Source organism: Scyliorhinus torazame, chromosome 6, assembly GCF_047496885.1.
Source record: "Scyliorhinus torazame isolate Kashiwa2021f chromosome 6, sScyTor2.1, whole genome shotgun sequence".
NCBI classification, from domain to species: Eukaryota; Metazoa; Chordata; class Chondrichthyes; order Carcharhiniformes; family Scyliorhinidae; genus Scyliorhinus; species Scyliorhinus torazame.
This window is the reverse complement of record NC_092712.1, coordinates 206,408,609-206,430,641: the sequence shown is the minus strand read 5'-3', so window position 1 is coordinate 206,430,641 and position 22,033 is coordinate 206,408,609. Positions and strand designations below refer to the sequence as shown.

The following is a 22,033-nucleotide window of genomic DNA, read 5'->3' as shown; positions in this document are numbered from 1 at the left end:
TATAATTACAAATGTTTTCAAACTGTTTGGAGTGCATTGTTTTTTTTTTTGTTCTTGGTTTATCTCTGCAGTTCATTAATGGTTTGAATTCTTAAAACTATACAGTTACCGTATAGATTTAAAATGTGCATTGAGGTTGAGTTCAATGAAACAAAAACAAAATGAGTTGGATAATTCAGTCATCCATCCACTTAAATACGCCCTCATATTTCCCATGAATAGATATTTTCCTCATCTTTAATTGAAATTATTCAATACAAATTCCACTGCCCTGCTTTATCCCATAACTCCATATCTCCACTGCTCCAAAAGTTTATCAAATTTCCACTTAGGGCAGTGAGTTTGGGAGAGATAGAACCTGTGAGTGGATGATCAGCTCCTCACAAATTCTGCCTCTCCCAGGCACAGGGGTGACTTTTCCCTCATTAGATGCCCCCATGATTAATTTTTCCTGGGTTTTTGATGATGAATTTACCCACCCACATTTTGAATGTTGGGTTGGATCTCATAATGCATTATTGGGTTCTGCTCTTTTACCAAAACTACTCCCATTCCAGGATAATCCTGGATAGCAAATATAGCTGTAGCCTTCTGTATTGCAAACTGCCTCCTTAAATGCTCCCCTCCGACCTCCTCCTCACTCACTTCCAACAAGCGAGGAGCTCATGGACATTTTAGTCACTAAGATTGAAACCATTAGAACAGTTGTCCCTTGCCCTTTCTCTCCTTTTCCATAACCCAACGGTTTCCACTTACCCTGTATTTGCATTTTTGTTCTAGTTTTCTTGCCAGCTCCTCTTGTATCTCATGCAAGTTCATCTTGTTCATGGGACCCACCTGGAGGCTTTGTGCCTCCCCTTCCAGTAAAGGATCTGGTGTCCCTTTGACCCTCTTGTTTGTGAGCTTTTCATGCATACTTCCCTCCCCTCAGTCGTCCCTCTGCCTTCCATTGTTTGCCTTCTTCGTCCACCCCCTTGCCCCTCTGTCTGCCGACGTGAGGCCTTGTCCTCCCCACTGCACCCCTCCCCCTTGCATAGCCCTTCTTCCATATTACCACCCTGCAGTCGAACCTCAAACCGATGTTTCAATGGCTGCGTGAGTCCCACATCATTATCCTGCCCAGATAGACAATGGTGTGTGGCAGCAGAGGAAAGGAGACTCCTGTACTCAGCAATGCCAGGTGCAGTATTGATTCGATATGGTGACATAAGAGGGTCCATGGGTCCAGCAGTGAGGTGCTGTTCATGAAGACAAGCTTGGTATGGAGATGGTAGGTAGGAACCAGTCCCTGGCAGAGTGGTGAACACCGAATCAGGAGTAGTGCAACACTATGAAGAAAGGTCGTTGCAGTGACCTTGAACTTTTGCGAACTGAGGTTCACCTCATGTATGGCACTTTAGCAATCGAGTTTTGGACTGACATAATTTCACACTGGCTTGATGCAAGATTGAACCTAGAATTAGGAGCAGAGGTGCATCCCCTCGAGCCTGCTCCGCCATTCAATTAGATCATTGCTGGTCTCAGGTCAACCTCTCTAGCTATTCCCCATATCCCTTTAACCCATTTTAAAAATCAGAAATATCGCTATCTCCTAAAGGGATTGATGAAGTAAATGTAGACTAAATATTCTCCCTTATGGGGCAATCTTGAACAAGAGGTCACAGATATAGGTTGAGAGGCAGTAGAGCGGAGGTGAGGAGGAACTACTTTCACAGAGGGTGCTGAATTTGTGGAACTCGCTGCCCCATAGTGCGGTGGAGTTTGAGTCATTAAATGCTTTCAGGAAGGAGATAAAGATATTTCTGCTAAAACTCCACACGGACAGTGATCCAGGGCTGGGATCGAACCCGGATCCTCGGCGCCGTGAGACAGCAGTGCTAACACTGCGCCATCATGAACATTTTTTAATCTTTTCAAGCTACTACATTTCCATTTATACACCTGAATTTTATTAACACCATTTCAAATGTTCTTTGGAAATGCGTACACAACTCCCCCACAGCATTCCCTGTATCTATAAAATCACTTGTTTCAAAACTGCTATCAAACACAGTCTGCTTTAAAACCCTTACTGGGTGTACTTGATTAACTAATGCATTGAGAAAGAAAAGGGAATCACAGTTCCTTTTATGACATTTCTAAAAGCCTAAATATTTTTTAAAAATCTTTGCACCATTCGTGATCTGTGACATTGTTCATTCTTGATAATCATTGATTATTATTTTCAGGGTGATACAGATGCAATAAAACTAGAGTTTGATGAAGACGTTGGGACAGCCATAGGAGAAGGAAATGGAGAAGTATCGAACACAAGTGAACCCAAAGTCAAAACTCCACGACTGAAGAAAGAAAAAAAGGAACCTGGTGTGTAAACATTGATTAGAACGTCCATCACTTGATCAGTAGACTTGCAATTATATTAACCAGAGCGATGACTAACCAGAGTTCTTTAATTAATTCAATCAAATGCAACGTTTACTTAAATATAAAAGCAAAATGCTGGGAATCTGAATTTGTTCGTTGGTCAAGAAGCATCTGTGGAAAGATGATTAATAAGGGGATATGGGGTTATGGGGAGAAGGCAGGAGAATGGGGATGAGAAAATATCAGCCATGATTGAATGGCAGAGCAGACTTGATGGGCTGAGTGGCCTAATTCTGCTCCTGTGTCTTATGGTCTTATGGAAAGAGAAAGTTAACATCTCAAGTTGATAACCATTCATAACCATAGAACTGCAAAACGTTAAATATGTAATAAATGTTACGCAAATGTAGAGGCTGAAACAGTCCCCATTCACCACCAACCTTCTCCGCCTGGCTAAATTTTTTCTCCCATTATGAACACCATCTTTGAATTCACTCACTTGCTTGAACTAAAAGTGTTCTGTGCAAATTCAGAAGAGTCCTCGGTAGTCTACCCTTTTTTTGCGACGTGCAAAACTTTCCTTGTTTCAGTCCGAGTCAGGTCCCCTCGCTAAATTCTTCTTTCCAAGAACACTAGTAACTGTATCAGTGATGTTTCCTGCTCTCACTCTGAACTGGAGAATTCATCAACTTGGCTCCCATTTTCCATCCTTCCCTTTCTTTCCTTCCTCACCTACTTTTAGCCTCCATTTCTGGGGATAGTTATTAGTCAATGACCACTACAATCTATTGACTCTCATGACTAATTTGACTATTTTCCTCTGATCCCATTGTAGCGATCCTATTCCATTCATGGGCTGAATTCTCCGTCGGTGAGATCCTCCACTTCGCTGGCAGCACAGTCACACCAGTGGATTTCCCCACAACGTAGGGGTGCCCATAGTGGGAAATCCCATTGGCCGGCTGCCGGGATGAAGGATCCCGCTACGGCTGGGGGACGCCACACCAGAAAATGGGTGTGACGGGGCGGAGAATCCTGCCCCAAGTCTTTTGTTCTATCTTACTTGCCTTCCATTCAATCATGGATCTTCCCTTTTTGTTCTGTCCTAACCTCCCCACCACACTGGCTTCCATACCTGCTTACATCAAAAAACAGTTATATCTCTAACTTTCCAGTTCTGAAGATAGGTCATCAACCTAAAATGTTAACTTTGTTTCTCTCCATAGATGCTGCCTTTATATCCAACATTTTCTGTTTTTATTTTCCTTAACTGTAGCCTATAATAGTAATGCCAAGCAATTTCTAGTTTATGTCAAAGCAGTTGTAGATTGAATATAAAGCTGACTGCAGTAATGAAATGGATTAAAATAAGGAGAATGACTATTTCAGCAAAGCCTTTGACAAGGTCCCACATGGGAGACTTATTAAGAAGGCAAATGCACATGGAATACAGGGTGATTTGATAAGGTGGATTCATAATTGGCTTAGTGTAGGAGACAGAGGGTGATGATAGGCAGCTGCTTTAGTGTCTGGAAGCCTGTGAACAGTAGCGTACGATAGGGATCCGTGCTGGGCCCTCTATTGTTTGCCATTTTTATAAATGACTTAGATGACTATGTGGGGGGTAGGATCAGTAAGTTTGCGGATGACAAAAAGATTGGCCAGGTGGTTAACAGTGAGGTTAAGTGTCTTGGGTTACAGGAAGTTATAGACGGGATGGTCAAATAGGCGGATAAGAGGCAGATGGAATTTAGAACAAAGAACAATCTTTTGGCTCTCCAACCCTGCACGGACCATGCTGCCCGTCTGAACTAAAAACCCCTATCCTTCCGGGGACCATATCCCTCTATCCCCATCCTATTCATGTACCTGTCAAGGCGCACCTTAAAAGTCACTATCGTATTTGCTTCCACTATCTCCTCCGGTAGCGGGTTCCAGGCTACCACTACCCTCTGTGTAAAAGACCTGTCTCGTACATCTCCTTTAAACCTCGCACCTTAAACCTATGCCCCCTAGTAATTGACTCTTTCACCCTGGGAAAAAGCTTCTGACTATCCATTCTGTCCATGCCCCTCATTATCTTGAAGACTCCCATCAGGTCGCCCCTCAACCTCCGTCATTCCAGTGAGAACAAACCAAGTTTCTCCAACCTCTCCTCATAGCTAATGCCCTCCATACCAGGCATAATGCCCTCCATACCAGGCAACATTGTGGTCAATCTTTTCTGTACCCTCTCCAAAGCTTCCACATTCTTCTGGTAGTGTGGCGACCAGAATTGAACATTCCATTCCAAATGCGGCCTAACGAAGGTTCTGTGAAGCTGCAACATGACTTGCCAATTTGTAAACTCAATGCCCCTGCCGATGAAGGCAAGCTGCCGTATGCCTTCTTGACTACCTTCTCCACCTGCATTGCCACTTTCAGTGACATGTGTACCTGTACACCCAGATTCCTCTGCCTATCAATACTCTTAAGGGTTCTGCCATTTACTGTATGTTTGCCATCTGTATTAGACCTTCCAAAATGCATTACATCACATTTGTCTGGATTAAACTCCATCTGCCATCTCTCCACCCAAGTCTCCAACCGATCTATATCCTACTGTATCCTTTGACGGTCCTCATCGCTATCCGCAATTCCACCAACCTTTGTGTCATCCGCAAAGTTACTAATCAAACCAGTTACATTTTCCTCCAAATAATTAATGTATGTTGCAAACAGCAAAGGTCCCTACATTGATTCCTGAGAAACGCCACTAGTCACAGCCCTCCATTCAGAAACACACCCTTCCACTGCTACCCTCTGTCTTCGGTGACCGGGCCAGTTCTGTATCCATCTTGCCAGTTCACCTCTAATCCAGTGCAACTTCACCTTCTGTACCAGTCTGCCATGAAGGATCTTGTCAAAGGCCTTACTGAAGTCCATGTAGACAACATCCACTACCCTACCCTCATCAATCATCTTCGTTACTTCTTCGAAAAACTCGACCAAGTTAGTGAGACACAACCTCCCTTCACAAAACCATGTTGCCTCTCGCTAATACGTCCACTTATTTCCAAGTGGGAGTAGATCCTGTCTCGATCCTCTTCCAACAATTTCCCTACCACTGACGCAAGGCTCACCGGCCTGTAATTACCTGGGTTATCCTTGCTACCCTTCTTAAACAAAGGAACAACACTGACTATCCTCCAATCCTATGGGACCTCTCCTGTAGCCAGGGAGGATACAAAGATTTCTCTCAAGGCCTCAGCAATTTCCTCCCTTGCCTCTCTCAGTATTCTGGGGTATATCCCATCAGGCACTGGGGACTTGTCTACCTTAATGTTTTTCAAGACCCCCAATACCTCCTTTCTAATCTCAACATGACCCAAACTATCTGCACTCCCTTCCCCAGACTCATCATCCACTAAGTCCTTCTCTTTGGTGAATACTGACACAAAGTACTCATTTATATCTCGCCCATTTCCTCCGGCTCCACGCATAGATTCCCTCCCCTGTCCTTGAGTGGGCCAACCCCCTCCCTGGCTACCCTCTTGCTCTTTATATCTGTATAAAAAGCCTTGGAATTTTCCTTAATCCTGCTGGCCAATTACATTTTGTGACCCCTTTCAGCCCTCCTGTCTCCTTACTTAAGTTTCTTTCTACTTTCCTTATATGCCATACTTGCTTTGTGTGTTCCCAGCCTCCTACCTTGACAAATGCTTTTTTCTTTTTGATTTGGCTCACAATATCTCTCGCCATCCAAGATACTCAAAACTTGCCATGCTTATCCTTTATCCTTACAGGAACGTGCCGTCCTGAATTCCTATCAACTTACACTTGAAAGCCTTCCACATGCCAGATGTTGATTTGCCCTCAAATATCTGCCCCCAATCTACAGTCTTCAGTTCCTGCCCAATATTGTTGTAATTAGCCTTCCCCCAGTTTAGCACCTTCATCTGAGGACTGTACTTATCTTTATCCATCAGTACCATAAAGCTTACTGAATTGTGGTCACTGTTCCCGAACTGCTCCTCTACTGAAACGTCGACCACCTGACCGGGCTCATTCCCCAACACCAGGTCCAGTACGGACATTTCCCTAGTTGGACTATCTACATACTGTTTCAACAAGCCCTCCTGGATGCTCCTTACAAACTCTGCCCCATTCACACCCCTAGCACTAAGTGAACCCCACTCAATATAGGGGAAGTTAAAATCACCCACCACAACAACCCTCTTGCTTTTACACCATGCCAAAATCTGCCTACATATCTCTTCCTCTAAATCCCGCTGGCTGTTGGGAGGCCTGTAGTAAACCCCCTACATGTGACTACACCCTTCCTATTCCTGAGCTCTACCCATACTGCCTCGTAGTATGAGCCCTCCGAGGTGTTCTCCCGCGATACAGCCGAGATATTCTCCTTAACCAGTAGCAACTCCCCCACTCCTTTTACATCCTCCTCTATCCCGCCTGACACATCTGTATCCCTTTTAAACCTGAAAAGTGTGAGGTGATACACTTTGGAAGGAGTAATTTAACAAGGAAGTATACTACGAAAGGGCTGACACTGGGAAGTTCTGAAGAACAAAGGGACCGTGACGTGTTTGTCTATCGAGCTCTGAAGGCAGAAGTAGATTAATAGGGTGGTGAAAAAGGCATATGGGACACTCGCTTTTATTATTCGGGGCTTATATTACAAAAGCAGGGAGATCATGACGGAGCTGTATAGAACCTTGATGAGGCCACGGCTGGAGTACTGTGTGCAATTCTGGTTGCCATATTATAGGAAGAATGTGATTGCACTGGAGGGGGTGCAGAGAAGATTCACCAGGATGTTGCCTGGGATGGAACATTTAAGTTATAAAGAGAGGTTGGATAGGCTTGGGTTGTTTCCTCTGGAGCAGAGAAGACTGACGGGTGACCCGATTGAGGTATACAAGATTATGAGGGGTGTGGACAGGGTGTATAGGGAGCAGCTGTTCCCCTTAGTTGAAGGGTCGGTTACGAGGCGACACAAGTTCAAAGTGAGCGGCGGGAGGTTTAGGGGGGAATTTGAGGAAAAACTTTTTTACCCAGAGAGTCTGCGATGCACCGCCTGGGAGGGTGGTAGAGGCGGTATGCCTCACATCCTTTAAAAAGTACCTGGATGAGTACTTGGCATGCCATAACATTCAAGGCTATGGGCCAAGTGAGATTTGGTGGGCATGTTAGACCTTTCAGGCGTTGGTGCAGACTCAGTGGGCCGAAGGGCCTCTTCTGCACTGTACTATTCTGTGATTTTGCTACATATTTTCATCCAATATTAAAATAGTGCTTTCAAAAATATTCTTAAGTTAGAATACTTGACTCACCGAGTCACTGTTAATGCATGTACCAAAATACTTGTGGGTTGATACGATTTAATGTACCACACAACTATTTGAATTTTTGTGATATCATGGAACCACTAGCAATTGTGACATTAAAGCAGTGATGTTATTGCAAATTATTAATTAACCATACAACCAAAGATAACTTCCTACCTCAGGAAGATATATAAGCATCTTGTACTGGTAGCTTCTTAATGTTAAACCTGCACTGTATAATCTCACGTTCCCAAATTGCTTTTTAAATTTTTTTAAAAAGTGACCTTCAAATTGTCATTCTCCAAGCCACCACGTTTAGCTTGGGTTTGTTGGTGCACCTTGGGACTTTTATGAATTTTTATGTGAAAGGTGAAATCAGATTTATATTTGGACAAGGTTTGGATTGGAAAGTAAGTTACTCTCCTTCGTCAATTTTAGCAGACTGTGACTTTTCCCATCGCTACCCTTGCCCATCACCAAAAACCTAGTGTAATAACCACAGGATGTTTGCGACTGAAAATATTCAATTTAGTCTATGATAAAATATAAAAGGATTGAAATTACAGCTAATACTGGACTTCCGGTGATGGGAGGTGGCCGCACAAAGGAGGGCTCCCGTTCGGGAACAGCATTTTCGGGGCTTTAAGCCTGGTCCCAGGGTCCACGGAGGCGGCAAAAGCAGGAAGAAACAGTGAAGGTACAGTGAAGAAAAATGTCGAGGGTGAGCAAAAAATCGTCCGTAAAGAAAACAGCTGAAGGTCCGTCGGGGAGTGGAAAGGTCACTGCGGGGTCACCAAGGAAAATGGAGGCTGGGGCACCAGCGGAGGCTGCATTGCTTACAGCTGAAGAAATAACTAAGAAAATGGCTGCGGAATTCGAAAGGCAGTTTACAAGATACATGGAGACAATGAGGAAGGAGATGAGAGAGGTTTTGAGTGCGCTGGTGGAGGAGGCGATTTCCCCGGTGATGATGGCGGTGGCGAGCGCAGTGTCGGTGGTGTGAGAGCAAGGGGAGGGGCTGAAGGAAGTGGAGGAGACGTTATTGCAGCACGGTGATCAACTTGCCTCGATGGGGAAGGAGATGCGGAAGGTGATGGACATTAACAAGGATCTGCGAGGAAAAATGGAAGACCTGGAAAACAGATCCAGGTGACAGAATTTGAGGATTGTAGGGCTGCCCGAAGGAGTTGAAGGACCGAGGCCGATTGAGTATTTTGCCGCGATGCTGGCAAAACTATTGGGGGAAGGGGAGGATCCCTCCCGATATGAACTGGATCGGGCTCATCGGTCGTGAAGGCCTGTACCAATGGCGAGTGAGCCGCCAAGGGTAGTGACTCTGTGCTTCCGTAGGTACAGTGTGAAGGAGAAGGTCCTGAGCTGGGCCAAGCAGAAGCGGGTGGTACAGTGGGCTGGAGCTGGTTTACGTGTATACCAGGATTTTACGGTGGAGCTGGCGAGGAGGCGGGCTGCCTTCAACCGGGTGAAGAGGACACTGTACACTAGCAAGGTGCAGTGCAGCATTGTATATCCAGCGAAGCTGAGGGTGACTTACAAGCTCAGGCTCTCTTATTTTGGAACGGCGGAAGCAGCGGAGGAGTTTGCGAAGGCAGAAGGACTGTGGCAGAATTGTGAAATGGCCATGTGCTGATGTGACCTCATGACTGACTGTATTTTCTTCTTTTTTTGTTTCACTGCGTGCGGGTGTATGGGCTAAAGGAGCCAATGTTGTATATATTTGGACAATGGAAGTGATGGGACTTTCACTCGAAATGAGGGCTCTTTGGGGTGTAGGTGGATATGCGGGGTTTGTATGCTAAAAGGAGATTTCTGGGCTTTCCTAGGGTCGGGCAAGGGGGAAAGGGACCCAGGCGGGGGCCTCCACGCTGGCCGGTTTAAGCTGGCCAGTGAACGGGAGTGAAGTGGGGTGAGGGGCTGCGGCCATCGGAGCCTGGCAGAACAGGGTCCGAGTGGTCTAGCCGGGGTGGAAAGTTGTGGGGAGGAAGGAACCGAGGTTGGGGGGAGGAGTTTTACAAGAGGCAGTGAACGGGAGGAGTTGGAGACTGCGGGGTGGGGTGGGGGGGGGGGGGGGGGGGTACAACTCTTGGGTATCATGTACGGTACTCTTTCAGAGGTTGGATGGCGTTGAGTGTAATGGGGGAGGGGGAGTGGACTCTATAGGTCAATGGTGACCATGGGCGGTCCCAGACTCCTTTTTCTTTTTCTCTTTTGCTTTTTGTTTCTGCCGTGGGAGGGTTTGTTTTATTGGATGCATATATTGATAGGTGGGCCGTTGTTTGGGGTGGTGGGAGGATGGGATCGTTGGTATTGTTAATGGGATTGATTTTGTATTTGTTACCGTTTACTGTTTGTGGGTGGGGTGTAAATGTTGAAGGAAAATGTGAAAATGGAGAATAAGAACATTTAAAAACAAAATTACAGCTAATACTGATATTTTGGGTAAATACACAGGGCGATACACCACCTTATGTTACTGTATAAATCTGTTTTATGGAACAATGAAAATTATGCTCGTTAAGATGAACATGATAAATTATATATATCTAGAATGTGCATAAATATATAATTGGATGTGATTACAAAATACAGTCTGTTATGTCATAAATTTCTACGTTTGATTCACAGGTGCCAGAGCAAGGAAAACACCACTGAGTTCCAAATCCAATGTCAAGAAAGGAAAGAAGAAGAATCCCTGGTCTGATTCAGAATCCAAGTCGGATGATGACCTAGAAGAACCTGATTTAACATTTATTCCAAGAGAAATTACGCCTCGTAGGGCTGCAGGTGATTAATAACATCAATTTCCTAATATATAGGACTTAGTCTCTCTGTATTGGATGTGAACGTCCCAATGCATAATTTACCTGGGCAGCCTGATCCCAATTGCTAATGGAAGCAGACCTACAATCTAAAGCATTAGCCAGAGAGTAGGGGTAAGTTCTTCTGCAGTGAAGTTAATGTATTTTGTTGAGATTATAGAAGTAGCTTCGCTCTGCAACTACCCCACATTTGCGGATGACACATGTGATGATGGCACATTTGATGATGGTGGATGCAAAATATGTTCCCATTCCTTGTATGGACACACCATAGAAATAAAAAGAAAAACTGAGCTTGAAATAAACAAATGCTGAAAATAGACAGCAGTCCTTCATGGGGTGGATAGAAACCAAAATGCATGGGGAATTCTATGTAGGTGACAGGGATCTTAGCGGTCCATGTCCAGAGACCCATGTTGCCTCCTTCAGGGAAGGCCTGTCGAAATACAAGCCGATCAGTCAATTAATGGGTCATTGGTGAGCTTTCAACAGGATTAGAATCCTGGGGGCCAAAGGTACTGCCCTCTGATAGCCAGCCAAGTAGAGGCCCGTTGCTCTTTTGCTTATTGGTGCCACTGGGCAAAATACATTCTCCAGAGCCCCCAAGAGCACAGAGCGAGTGGTACTAGGAGGGGGAGAGGGGTTAACAAGACACTTAGACACGTAAGCAACAGTTTAAGACAAAGTCAACATGGATTTATGAAAGGGAAATCATGTTTGATAAACCTACCCGAGTTTTTTGAGGATAGTAGAATAGATAAGGGAGAACCAGAACCAGTGGATGTGGGGTATTTGGATTTTCAGAAAGCTTTTGATGAGAGGTTAATCTTTGGTTTCAAATTCCTCAATGGTACCCCCCCCCCCCCCCCCCGCCCCACCCACCCATTTCAAATCTCTTCTAGTCCCACAACCTTCCAACATATCTGTAAACATCTAATTCCAACCTCTTGAGCATCCCTGATATTAAACACTCCCCTGACAACGGCGCATCTCGGAGTCAGCGGCTGGAACAGGGTAGCGTGGCACGCATGTGCCACCGGCAAGTCGACCGGGGATGCCCGCCAAAGCATCAGGCAGGCTACTTCACCTCAGATGTACATCGTGGTGACGCTGCGGTAGAGCACAAGGGCTAAGAAGATTGAGGATGACTGAGAGGGCGGGGGGTGGCAATGGCAGGTGGCACCATCGGTAGTTAGTGACAGGGTCAGAATTGTCCACCATTAAGACATGTTACACCCGAGACATGTGAAGCCTCTGTCACATTATTCCGCACTGGCCTGCATCTCCCTCCCCCCGGTGTCCTCCACCCGCCCCTACCCTGGCACAGTGGTCCTAGATCTGGTGCACCCCCCCCACAAGACGTACCACGTGCAGGTGATAGGTGTGAGCTCGCTGTCAGCTCACAGCTGCACTGCTCAATGGCATAGATTGAGGAGCACCAGAGTTCAGCTCATAGCAGGCTATCATCACCCTCCTTCCATGTATATTGACCGGTTGACAGTGCCAACACAAGTCCATCACCCTGGAGTGATGTAACACGGGTAGCACAGGGCGATTGCGGGGTGGAGAATGGTTGGGCGGTAGAGGCGGATCGGGGGCGGGGGGGGCGCGGCGCGGATGGGGTCTGGTGGGTGGGATGCCGAGAGGGGGGTGAACAAACCGACAAAATTACGTCCTATGAGAAGCGGGCAAGGATTTGGGCCTTCCAGGCATGTCCGGCCCTCGCCGCCCCCACCTGTCCTCCACCTTCCGGCCGCTCCCGCAGGTCTTGACAGCTCGTCCTCCTGGTTCAGCTCTTCCTCATCCTCTTCCTCTTACAAGGCCACATGTTCATCCACCTCAAACACGTTGCCAGTTTGTGGAAGGCACAGCAGAGCACGTCAAAGTGGGCGACCCTCCGGAGGGGTGTACTGCAGTGCAGTACTGGAGCGGTTGCTGCATTGGAACTGGATTTTAAGCAGTCCAATGCACTGCTCAATGACAGCCCAGGTGGTCATATGGCCTTGTTACATCAGGTCTCTGCATCGGTCACTGTCATCCGCACTGGCATCATTAGCCAGGACCTAAATGGGTACCCCTTATGCCAGAAAATCCAAACGGTCATCCTAGGGTGTCCCTTGATGACGCCGCGGATCTCTGACCTCCTCCAGGATGTAGCTGTCATGCACACCCCCGGGCAAATGTGCACACATGTACATGATCTTAAGGTGGTGGTCGCGCACAAGTTGAATGTTCAGGGAGTGGAATCCCTTCCTGTCATGCCTGGTTCATGGCTGGTGCATGCAAGGTGACATGCATGCCATCTATTACCCCCTGGACCTGGGGCATCCTGGCGATTCCGGAGAATCCTGCTGCCTGGGCATTGTACTTGGTCCAGGTCAAAGTTTATGAAGTCATCTGCCCGAGCAAACAGGGCACCCATGACTTCACTGATGCACTTGTGGGCTGTAGGTTGGGATATGTCACACAAGTCCCCGTTCGAGTCATTTCACCAACTTCACGTTTTGAAATAGGTGTGCTAAAGGGTGACTGCTGGCTGAAGAGCCGGTTGGATCACGGGAGGCTGTTAAAGAGGGTATTCTTCCTGTGCAGGATCTGGATCTCGCCAATGGGAGCAGGCCGGTTAGATCGGAAATCGATCCGCGCCCGGCAGGGTTCCCGATTTCGGACTCTCCTGCGATTTAACCGGCTTGCTCTGATTTGCGTCTGGCGCGATACGGCTGTTAGATCGCGCCCAATGTGTGATCTGTTGGTAAGTGTCACACTGCCACTATGAACATATTGGTGAGGCAAGTGGTGGATTATGTAACCAGGTGGGGAGGCTCAGCCAGATTTCCTTTAAGGCCATGATGTCAATGCAGTCATTCACTGCATAGATAGCAAGGCCTGATTCACAGGGTCAGCTGACGGACGGGTAAGTTGGGTGAAAAAAACAAATCTGAAGTGAATTAAGGTTAAACCATCATCCAATGGATGCATTTGGTGAGGATAGTTGAGACAAATTAGTCACATTAGATAAGGATTTTTGAGTGTCAAGTGTGGATGGATAAATGGGAGATGATGAGATGCATGGAAAGGGAACACTGTGTACTGCTGGAAATTGATTGGATGTGAGGAGTAATGTTATGGAGATGACTTCAGAAGACATAATGTGGTAATAAGGACACAGAGTCCACATCGAGTCTAATAAAGAACTTTGGTTTAATTGCAGTTGCATTATATACAACTCCTGTTGGATCCCTATCGGATCGCTTCTCGGTTGATGCCCTACTGGCCGACCTTTTAAACATAGCTAAATGGAGTTGCTTGCCCCTCAGTGGGGTAACCCATACTCTGCGCGAACTACAGGGAAGGAATTTGTTCCCATCCTGTACAGGGCGGCACGGTAGCACAGTGGTTAGCACTGTTGCTTCACAGCGCCAGGGTCCCAGGTTCGATCACCGGCTTGGGTCACTGTCTGGGCGGAGTCTGCACGTTCTCCCCGTGTCTGCAAGGGGTTCCTCCGGATGCTCTGGTTTCCTCCCACAAGTCCTGAAAGGGCGCGCTGTAAGGTGAATAGGACATTTGTGAATTCACCCTCGATGTACCTGAACAGGCGCTGGAGTGTGGTGACTTGGGGGTTTTCACAGTAACTTCATTGCAGTGTTAATGTAAGCCTACTTGTGACAATAATAAAGATTATTATTATGTCCTGCGGGATATTGAAAGGGGCTTTATAGTACAGCGAGATACTAAAACTGCTTGAAAGTTTGTGGATTGTCCTTTTAAATTACAGCCAAGATTGTATCATATGGGTTGTTACGATCCCCGTGTGGAACGTTAAACTATAATAACCAAATTTACTGAATGACTCCCAATTGCTGAAATTATTTGCATAACCCATGGTCATAAAGTGCCCTCTTTGAGCGTCATAGCTGGCTCCTGTTGATAGCAAAAATACGAAGACACGGGGTAGAACAAAACCCCTAAAACAACAGGGCGCCATATATTTCCCATAACGATGATAGTACAAAGAACAACACCTCCCGTACCATTAAGCTCCCCCCCACTAAATCCAATTTCAAAATAATCATCCCACCCAAGAACAAGAAATACAGGTATGTACAAGGAACCCCAAAAGCTCCCCCTACCCGCTTGCCCACCACCGACATCCAAAAACCTCTCAGAAACCACAATCAACTCGCACCCAGTCCATGCTGTTGCAAAAGCATCCTCCAGCGCATCGAAAAAATAGTATTTCGCCTCAAAAGTCACTCTGAGCCGCGCCAGGTACACCACCCTAAATCGAACTCCACTCTTGTACGGGGTGGCTTTGGCCTTGTTAAATGCCATCCACTTCCCTGCCAACTCCGCACTAACGCCTTGATGAAACCTAATGGTGTGGTCTTCCCATTTAAAGTTCTGATATTCCGTAGCCCATTTCAGGTTCCGTTCCTACTCCTGGAAGCTGTGGAACCTCACAATTACAGCGCATGGTGGCTTTTGCCGGAGTGACTAGTGGGCTTGAACCAGCTCGGGAGGAGGATGCGATTCCACCCTTCCCCACCATCTTCCCAAACATCTTTGAAAAGTATTCTGTGGGAGTTGGGCCTTCCATTCCTTCTGGCAACCCCATGATTCTAATATTCTGCCTCCTAGAGCGCTTCTCCAGATCATTCACCTTGGCCCTCAGTGCTTTATTTATACCGGCCATCGGGGACATCTTGGCTTCCAAAAAGATAATCTGGTCGCTGTGCTTCGGGAGAGCCACCTCCATGCCCTTTATCGCATTGCCATGTACGTTTACCAACTCGTTGGATTTCTACGACGCCGACCGAATGGGGGCTAGGGCCACTTTTATCAAATTGCGAAGGTCCCGAGACACTGTTCACCTGTGCTTCTCGAATTCTGCCGGGAAGAAGCCGGTAAGTATCTCAGCCATTAATGGAGTGGCCAGAGTCTCAGCAGCAGCCTCGCCATTTTCTCCACTGAAGGCCCCCGAGAAGCCTCCAACTCCGTCAACCAACCTCCGCCTTCCTTCCTGGCATTCCCCATATGTGGGCATCTTTCCATCGTTCAGTTAGGATTTTAAGTAAAATTACCCCCAGGAACTGGGTGAAAAGGGCTATAAAAAAACAAAAAGCACCTTAGCGGGAGTCGCCTCGTGTGCAACCTCTCCCTACATACTGCCACCGGAAGTCTCATCTCTGGATACAGTTAACACCAACAAGCGGTTACAAACCCTCCCTCGATCAGGTCACATCAGTCATGATGGCCTAGCTTTCTAAAGTTCCTTTTCTATCGACCAACAGACAATGCTGCAGTCTGGTTTGCATGTCTGAGCTGTTGCACTGTTTTTTAAGATTCAGTCCCTTTTAGCTCAGTCATATATCACCTCCCCAAGATTTTCTGGAATTCAGTTTTGTTCTCACTGCCAAATGGAAAACCAGTCTTTTTGTAAAGAGTGACAAACATATCCTTCTGTCACTGTCTGCTTTCTCTTTGTTTCTGCCTACAGCTCTCCCTTGTCATGCAACCCTACTTTCGTGTCTGGTACCTTCTGGTCTTAATTTCTTTCCTGTTTGTACTGCTTAGACCACGTGCAACCCAGAAGTCAACATTTATTGCTATGGTTGAGTTGATATTGCAGATTCGGATTTGTTCTGATAACTTTCAGATTTTACCACTCAAAGTACATCTGCCATCCCACAAGGGTCACTGGCTCAAAAGCCGACTTCAAATTAGCATGGAAGTCTGGAGCCTTTTCAGGTCCGTTAACTATTTGCATTTGTTTTTCACTAGCTTTTTCTGAATTTTAAGTTCCACTCCTTTGCATTTTGACAAGAAATATATTCATTACTTCTGCGTATTACTTTTGGTATTCAAAAAAATATCCTCATGCCCATTATTTCTATTTATTTGTTCCATCATCATGGTTTATTTTAAATTATTTAAAATTTTAAACCGATGAATGCCTTCGGTATTTTACAAAAATATTTGTGCATTATTAAATCTCCCTTTGGAGAGCTGGAGTGGCTTAGTGGGTGACTCTTCTGCCTCTGAGACAGAAGACCCGGGGTCCTTTCCAGGACTTGTTGGCAACCGAAGAACCGAACCACAGTTGCATATACACCGTGTGTATCAGTGTCAGTCCCCAGCCTGGGTAATTGCGGAGAGCTAGCGGCTGGAAGGGCATCTGGGTGTAAAACCATCTGCCAAATCAAAAAATGATATGTAGCATGGTCAACCAGCATTGTGGTCTATTGTGTGCAGCAGCTTTAAATTCTCTCAATTAACTAATTTTCCTTAATAATTTCAACATTGTGCATCATTCAGTCTTTAATTGCACTCCAGCTACTTGCAGTTCATTCCATTTATCATTGTCTCCTTTGTTCTTTCATTCCTCTCTGGTGAAATGTTACTCCTGAGAATATCCCTTCCAGACATCTGATCTGAAACCTCTTAAATTTCTTTAACTTATATTTCAGTCAGTGACAGAAATGACACTTGCCAATAATTTCCTTGCTAATATTTCCGTAACCTATATGCCGTTGCAAACAGTGGCTGTTTTATATGATCTGCCAGTCTTTGGGACTTACTGGCAAGGTACAGACTGTACCCAACCAGCCAGTGCTTAGAAAACTCAAAACACCATGTCCAACATTACGTGTGATTCCGTGACTGGCCAACATTTGCTAAATATGACGGTAGCACAGTTGCTTCACAGCGCCAGGGTCCCAGGTTCGATTCCTGGCTTGCGTCTCTGTTTGTGTGGAGTCTGCATGTTCTTCCGGTGTCTGCGTAGGTTTCCTCCGGGCACTCTGGTTTCCTCCCACAAGTCCCGAAAGACTGAATTCTCCCTCCATGTACCCGAACAAGCCGGAATGTGGTGACTAGGGGCTTTTCACAGTAACTTCATTGCAGTGTTAATGTAAGCCTACTTGTGACAATAAAGATTATTAAAATAATCCTCGGTGTGCTAAGAATTACACTGACAACTAATTTAAGATTGTCAGTCAGGCTCACAGTGTGGAGCTTTTGCCTGTACTGGAAGCGACATACATTAATACTCTGATGTTTGTACTTTGCAGTCAGAAAGAACATGTACACATTGCACCTATTTCAGCTAAACACAATAAGTCACAGCCATTCCCGGACTCATTCCTTGACCAGTCAGGGTCTAGCTATCCTGCCTAGTTTAAATTTAAAACACGTTTGACAGTTAACTGTCAGTCACCATCAACTGGTTAATTCTCAATTGCATCACCTCTATGAACCAGATTCCACTAGCCAACCAATCCGCATTCTTCTCATACAGTATAAATTGTTGTTTTCCCTTTATACTGGTATCCTTGCGAAGTGTCCTGATGAGTGCAAGATGGAGTGATTCAACAAGACTTTTTTTTATAAGCCATAATTTCTATATGACTCTAAAATTAGATATTCCCTATTGTGCTATATAGACCATAAGACATAGGAGCGGAAGTAAGGCCATTCGGCCCACCGAGTCCACTCCACCATTCAATCATGGCTGATTTCAACTCCATTTACCCGCTCTCTCTCCATAGCCCTTAATTCCTCGAGAAATCAAGAATTTATCAACTTCTGTCTTAAAGACACTCAACGTCCCGGCCTCCACCGCCCTCTGTGGCAATGAATTCCACAGACCCACCACTCTCTGGCTGAAGAAATTTCTCCTCATCTCTGTTCTAAAGTGACTCCCTTTTATTCTAAGGCGTGCCCCCGGGTCCTAGTCTCCCCTGCTAATGGAAACAACTTCCCTACGTCCACCCTATCTAAGCCATTCATTATCTTGTAAGTTTCGATTAGATCTCCCCTCAACCTCCTAAACTTCAATGAATATAATCCCAGGATCCTCAGACGTTCATCGTATGTTAGGCCTACCATTCCTGGGATCATCCGTGTGAATCTCCGCTGGACCCGCTCCAGTGCCAGTATGTCCTTCCTGAGGTGTGGGGCCCAAAATTGTTCACAGTATTCTAAATGGGGCCTAACTAATGCTTTATAAAGCTTCAGAAGTACATCCCTGCTTTTATATTCCAAGCCTCTTGAGATGAATGACAACATTGCATTTGCTTTCTTAATTACGGACTCAACCTGCAAGTTTACCTTTAGAGAATCCTGGACTAGAACTCCCAAGTCCCTTTGCACGTCAGCATTATGAATTTTGTCACCGTTTAGAAAATAGTCCATGCCTCTATTCCTTTTTCCAAAGTGCAAGACCTCGCACTTGCCCACTTTGAATTTCATCAGCCATTTCTTGGACCACTCTCCTAAACTGTCTAAATCTTTCTGCAGCCTCCCCACCTCCTCCATACTACCTGCCCCTCCACCTATCTTTGTATCATCGGCAAACTTAGCCAGAATGCCCCCAGTACCGTCATCTAGACCGTTAATATATAAAGAGAACAGCTGTGGCCCCAACACTGAACCCTGCGGGACACCACTCGTCACCGGTTGCCATTCCGAAAAAGAACCTTTTATCCCAACTCTCTGCCTTCTGCCTGACAGCCAATCGTCAATCCATGTTAGTACCGTGCCTCGAATACCATGGGCCCTTATTTTACTCAGCAGTCTCCCGTGAGGCACCTTATCAAAGGCCTTTTGGAAGTCAAGATAGATAACATCCATTGGCTCTCCTTGGTCTAACCTATTTGTTATCTCTTCAAAGAACTCTAACAGGTTTGTCAGGCACGACCTCCCCTTACTAAATCCATGTTGACTTGTCCTAATCTGACCCTGCACTTCCAAGAATTTAGAAATCTCATCCTTAACAATGGATTCTAGAACCTTGCCAACAACCGAGGTTAGGCTAATTGGCCTATAATTTTCCATCTTTTTCCTTGTTCCCTTCTTGAACAAGGGGGTTGCAACAGCGATTTTCCAATCCTCTGGGACTTTCCCTGACTCCAATGACTTTTAAAAGATCATTCTCTAGCACTTTCTCCTTTGTGATGGCTACCATATTCAACTCTGCCCCCTGACTCTCCGGAATTGTTGGGATATTACTCATGTCTTCTACTGTGAAGACTGACGCCAAGTACTTATTTAGTTCCTCAGCTATTTCCTTGTCTCCCATCACTAGATTACCAGCATCATTTTGGAGCGTCCCAATGTCAAGTTTTGCCTCCCGTTTGTTTTTAATGTATTTAAAGAAACTTTTACTATCATTCCTAATGTTACTGGCTAGCCTACCTTCATATTTGATCCTCTCTTTCCTTATTTCTCTCTTTGTTATCCTCTGTTTGTTTTTGTAGCCTTCCCAATCTTCTGACTTCCCACTACTCTTTGCCACATTATAGGCTTTCTCTTTTGCTTTGATGCATTCCCTAACTTCCTTTGTCAGCCATGGCTGCCTAATCCCCCCTCTGATAACCTTTCTTTTCTTTGGGAGAAACCTCTGTACTGTGTCCTCAATTACTCCCAGAAACTCCTGCCATTGCTGTTCTACTGTCTTTCCCACTAGGCTCTACTCCCAGTCGATTTTTGTCAGTTCCTCCCTCATGCCCCTGTAGTTACCTTTATTTAACTGTAACACCTTTACATCTGATTCTACCTTCTTTCTTTCAAATTGGAGATTGAATTCTACCATATTATGATCACTGCCTCCGAAGTGTTCCCTTACTTTAAGATCTTGAATCAAGTCTGGCTCATTACATAACACTAAGTCCAGAATGGCCTGTTCCCTCGTGGGCTCCATCACAAGCTGTTCCAAAAAGCCCTCCTGTAAACATTCAATGAATTCCCTTTCCTTGGGTCCACTGGCAGCATTATTTACCCAGTCCACCTGCATATTGAAGTCCCCCATGATCACTGTGACCGTGCCTTTCTGACATGCACTTTCTATTTTGTGGTGCATTTTGTGCCCCCGGTCCTGACCACTGTTAGGAGGCCTGTACATAACTCCCATTATGGTTTTTTTGCCTTTGTGGTTCCTCAACTCTACCCACACAGACTCCACATCATCTGACCCTATGTCGTTTAGTGCTATTGATTTAATTTCATTCCTAATTAACAAGGCAACCCCGCCCCCTCTGCCCACCTCTGTCTTTTCGATAGGTTGTGAATCCCTGGATGTTTAAATGCCAGTCCTGAACCCCCTGCAACCATGTCTCTGTGATGCCTACCACATCATACCTGCCAGTCACAATCTGGGCCACAAGCTCATCTACTTTGTTCCGTACACTGCGCGCATTTAAATATAGCACCTTTAATTCTCTATTGACCGTCCCTTTTTGTTTTCTTAGTGTGGTGGACCTTGGTTTACTGAGCCTTTCCATACACTCTGTCATATTTTGTGGAATGGGGACTATCGTAACCTCTCCTGAATTTTGTCTTTTCGTGTTTTTTTGTATTCCTAAGCAGCTACGCTTCCCACTGATTACTTCACCTCTTGGTTCCCTGACTTTCCCTTCCCCCCCCAATCTTTAGTTTAAAGTTCTATTGACCACCCTATTTACTCTTTTCGCCAGAACACTGGTCCCAGCACGGTTCAGGTGGAGACCATCCCAACGGTATAGGTCCCCCCTGTCCCAGAACTGATGCCAGTGTCCCATGAAAAGGAACCCCCCTTTCCCACACCACTCTTTATATAATCATCTTAGCCTTATTAAGCTAAAAGTGATAAGCAGAGGTGGAGAAAGAACCAAGAGGACAGACCCAACAAAGGTGGCTGCCAGTGATTTAGTCAGGAGAAAGTGGCTCAACATTGAGAGTTCCCAACATCGACTCCAGACCCCAAGAAACATTGGCATCAAATGAAACATAGGAAAAAAATTCCTGCTGATTACCAGCTACTGCCTGCCATTAACTTATGAATCAGTACTCCTCCAGGTTGAGCACCACTTGGAAGGAGCATTTGTAGTTTTGACTTCCTATGAGTAGTGCCATAAATGATGATCAAGATTTATACCAAGTATTTTGCATCTATGTGCACTTGTTAACTCATTTTGAGCATTCCCGTCGTTAGGCACGATTCAGTGATTGCAGTGTGCCTGGCGTGGATCCGGGCATGCTGGGTGAATACCATGAGAAGGCAAACTCGAGATTCACGGCAGGGCGAATCATTTTGCGATTCACCCGCTCCCAATGGTGATTCCAGATCGCGTCCATAAATGGCGAGAATATCATTAATCCTAATTTGCATTCATTTCAATCTCATTAACGAGATTGAAGTTGAATGCAACGGCCTCCAGGGAATTACCTGACTCCACAGCGGGGCGTCATATGGGCGTTGTTTAGTACTCCTTTTCAAAAACATTGGTGCAATGGCTACTGAGGAAAATTGAGGAGGTGAGTAGCCCTTTCCATTTTCAGGCTTAAGGCACCGGAGCTACCGCCCCAGTACTCGGGGGAAGGGGGTGGGGTTATGCAGGGGGCTGGAGCATTGCAGGTTGGGGGTGGCAGACTGTGTCTGTGAGGCCTTTAAGCCATCTTCAAATATTGTGGAGACCCATAACAGGGGCATCCACAGCTGCAGCCTGTCTGTCATATTAAACTCTTCCA

The 22,033-nt window shown here is 45.8% G+C and overlaps 1 protein-coding gene across 6 annotated transcripts in view; it reads left to right on the top strand.

The window, feature by feature from the left end:
• Nucleotides 1–22,033, top strand: part of LOC140425238 (DNA topoisomerase 2-beta-like) — a 254,600-nt gene that overhangs the window by 165,752 nt on the left and 66,815 nt on the right. For all 6 annotated transcript variants that reach the window (XM_072509323.1, XM_072509327.1, XM_072509325.1 and 3 more), the window contains 2 exons: nucleotides 2,229–2,364; nucleotides 10,335–10,493. In XM_072509323.1, coding sequence (XP_072365424.1) covers nucleotides 2,229–2,364; nucleotides 10,335–10,493 — 295 coding nt within the window. The remainder of the gene's footprint in view (nucleotides 1–2,228; nucleotides 2,365–10,334; nucleotides 10,494–22,033) is intronic.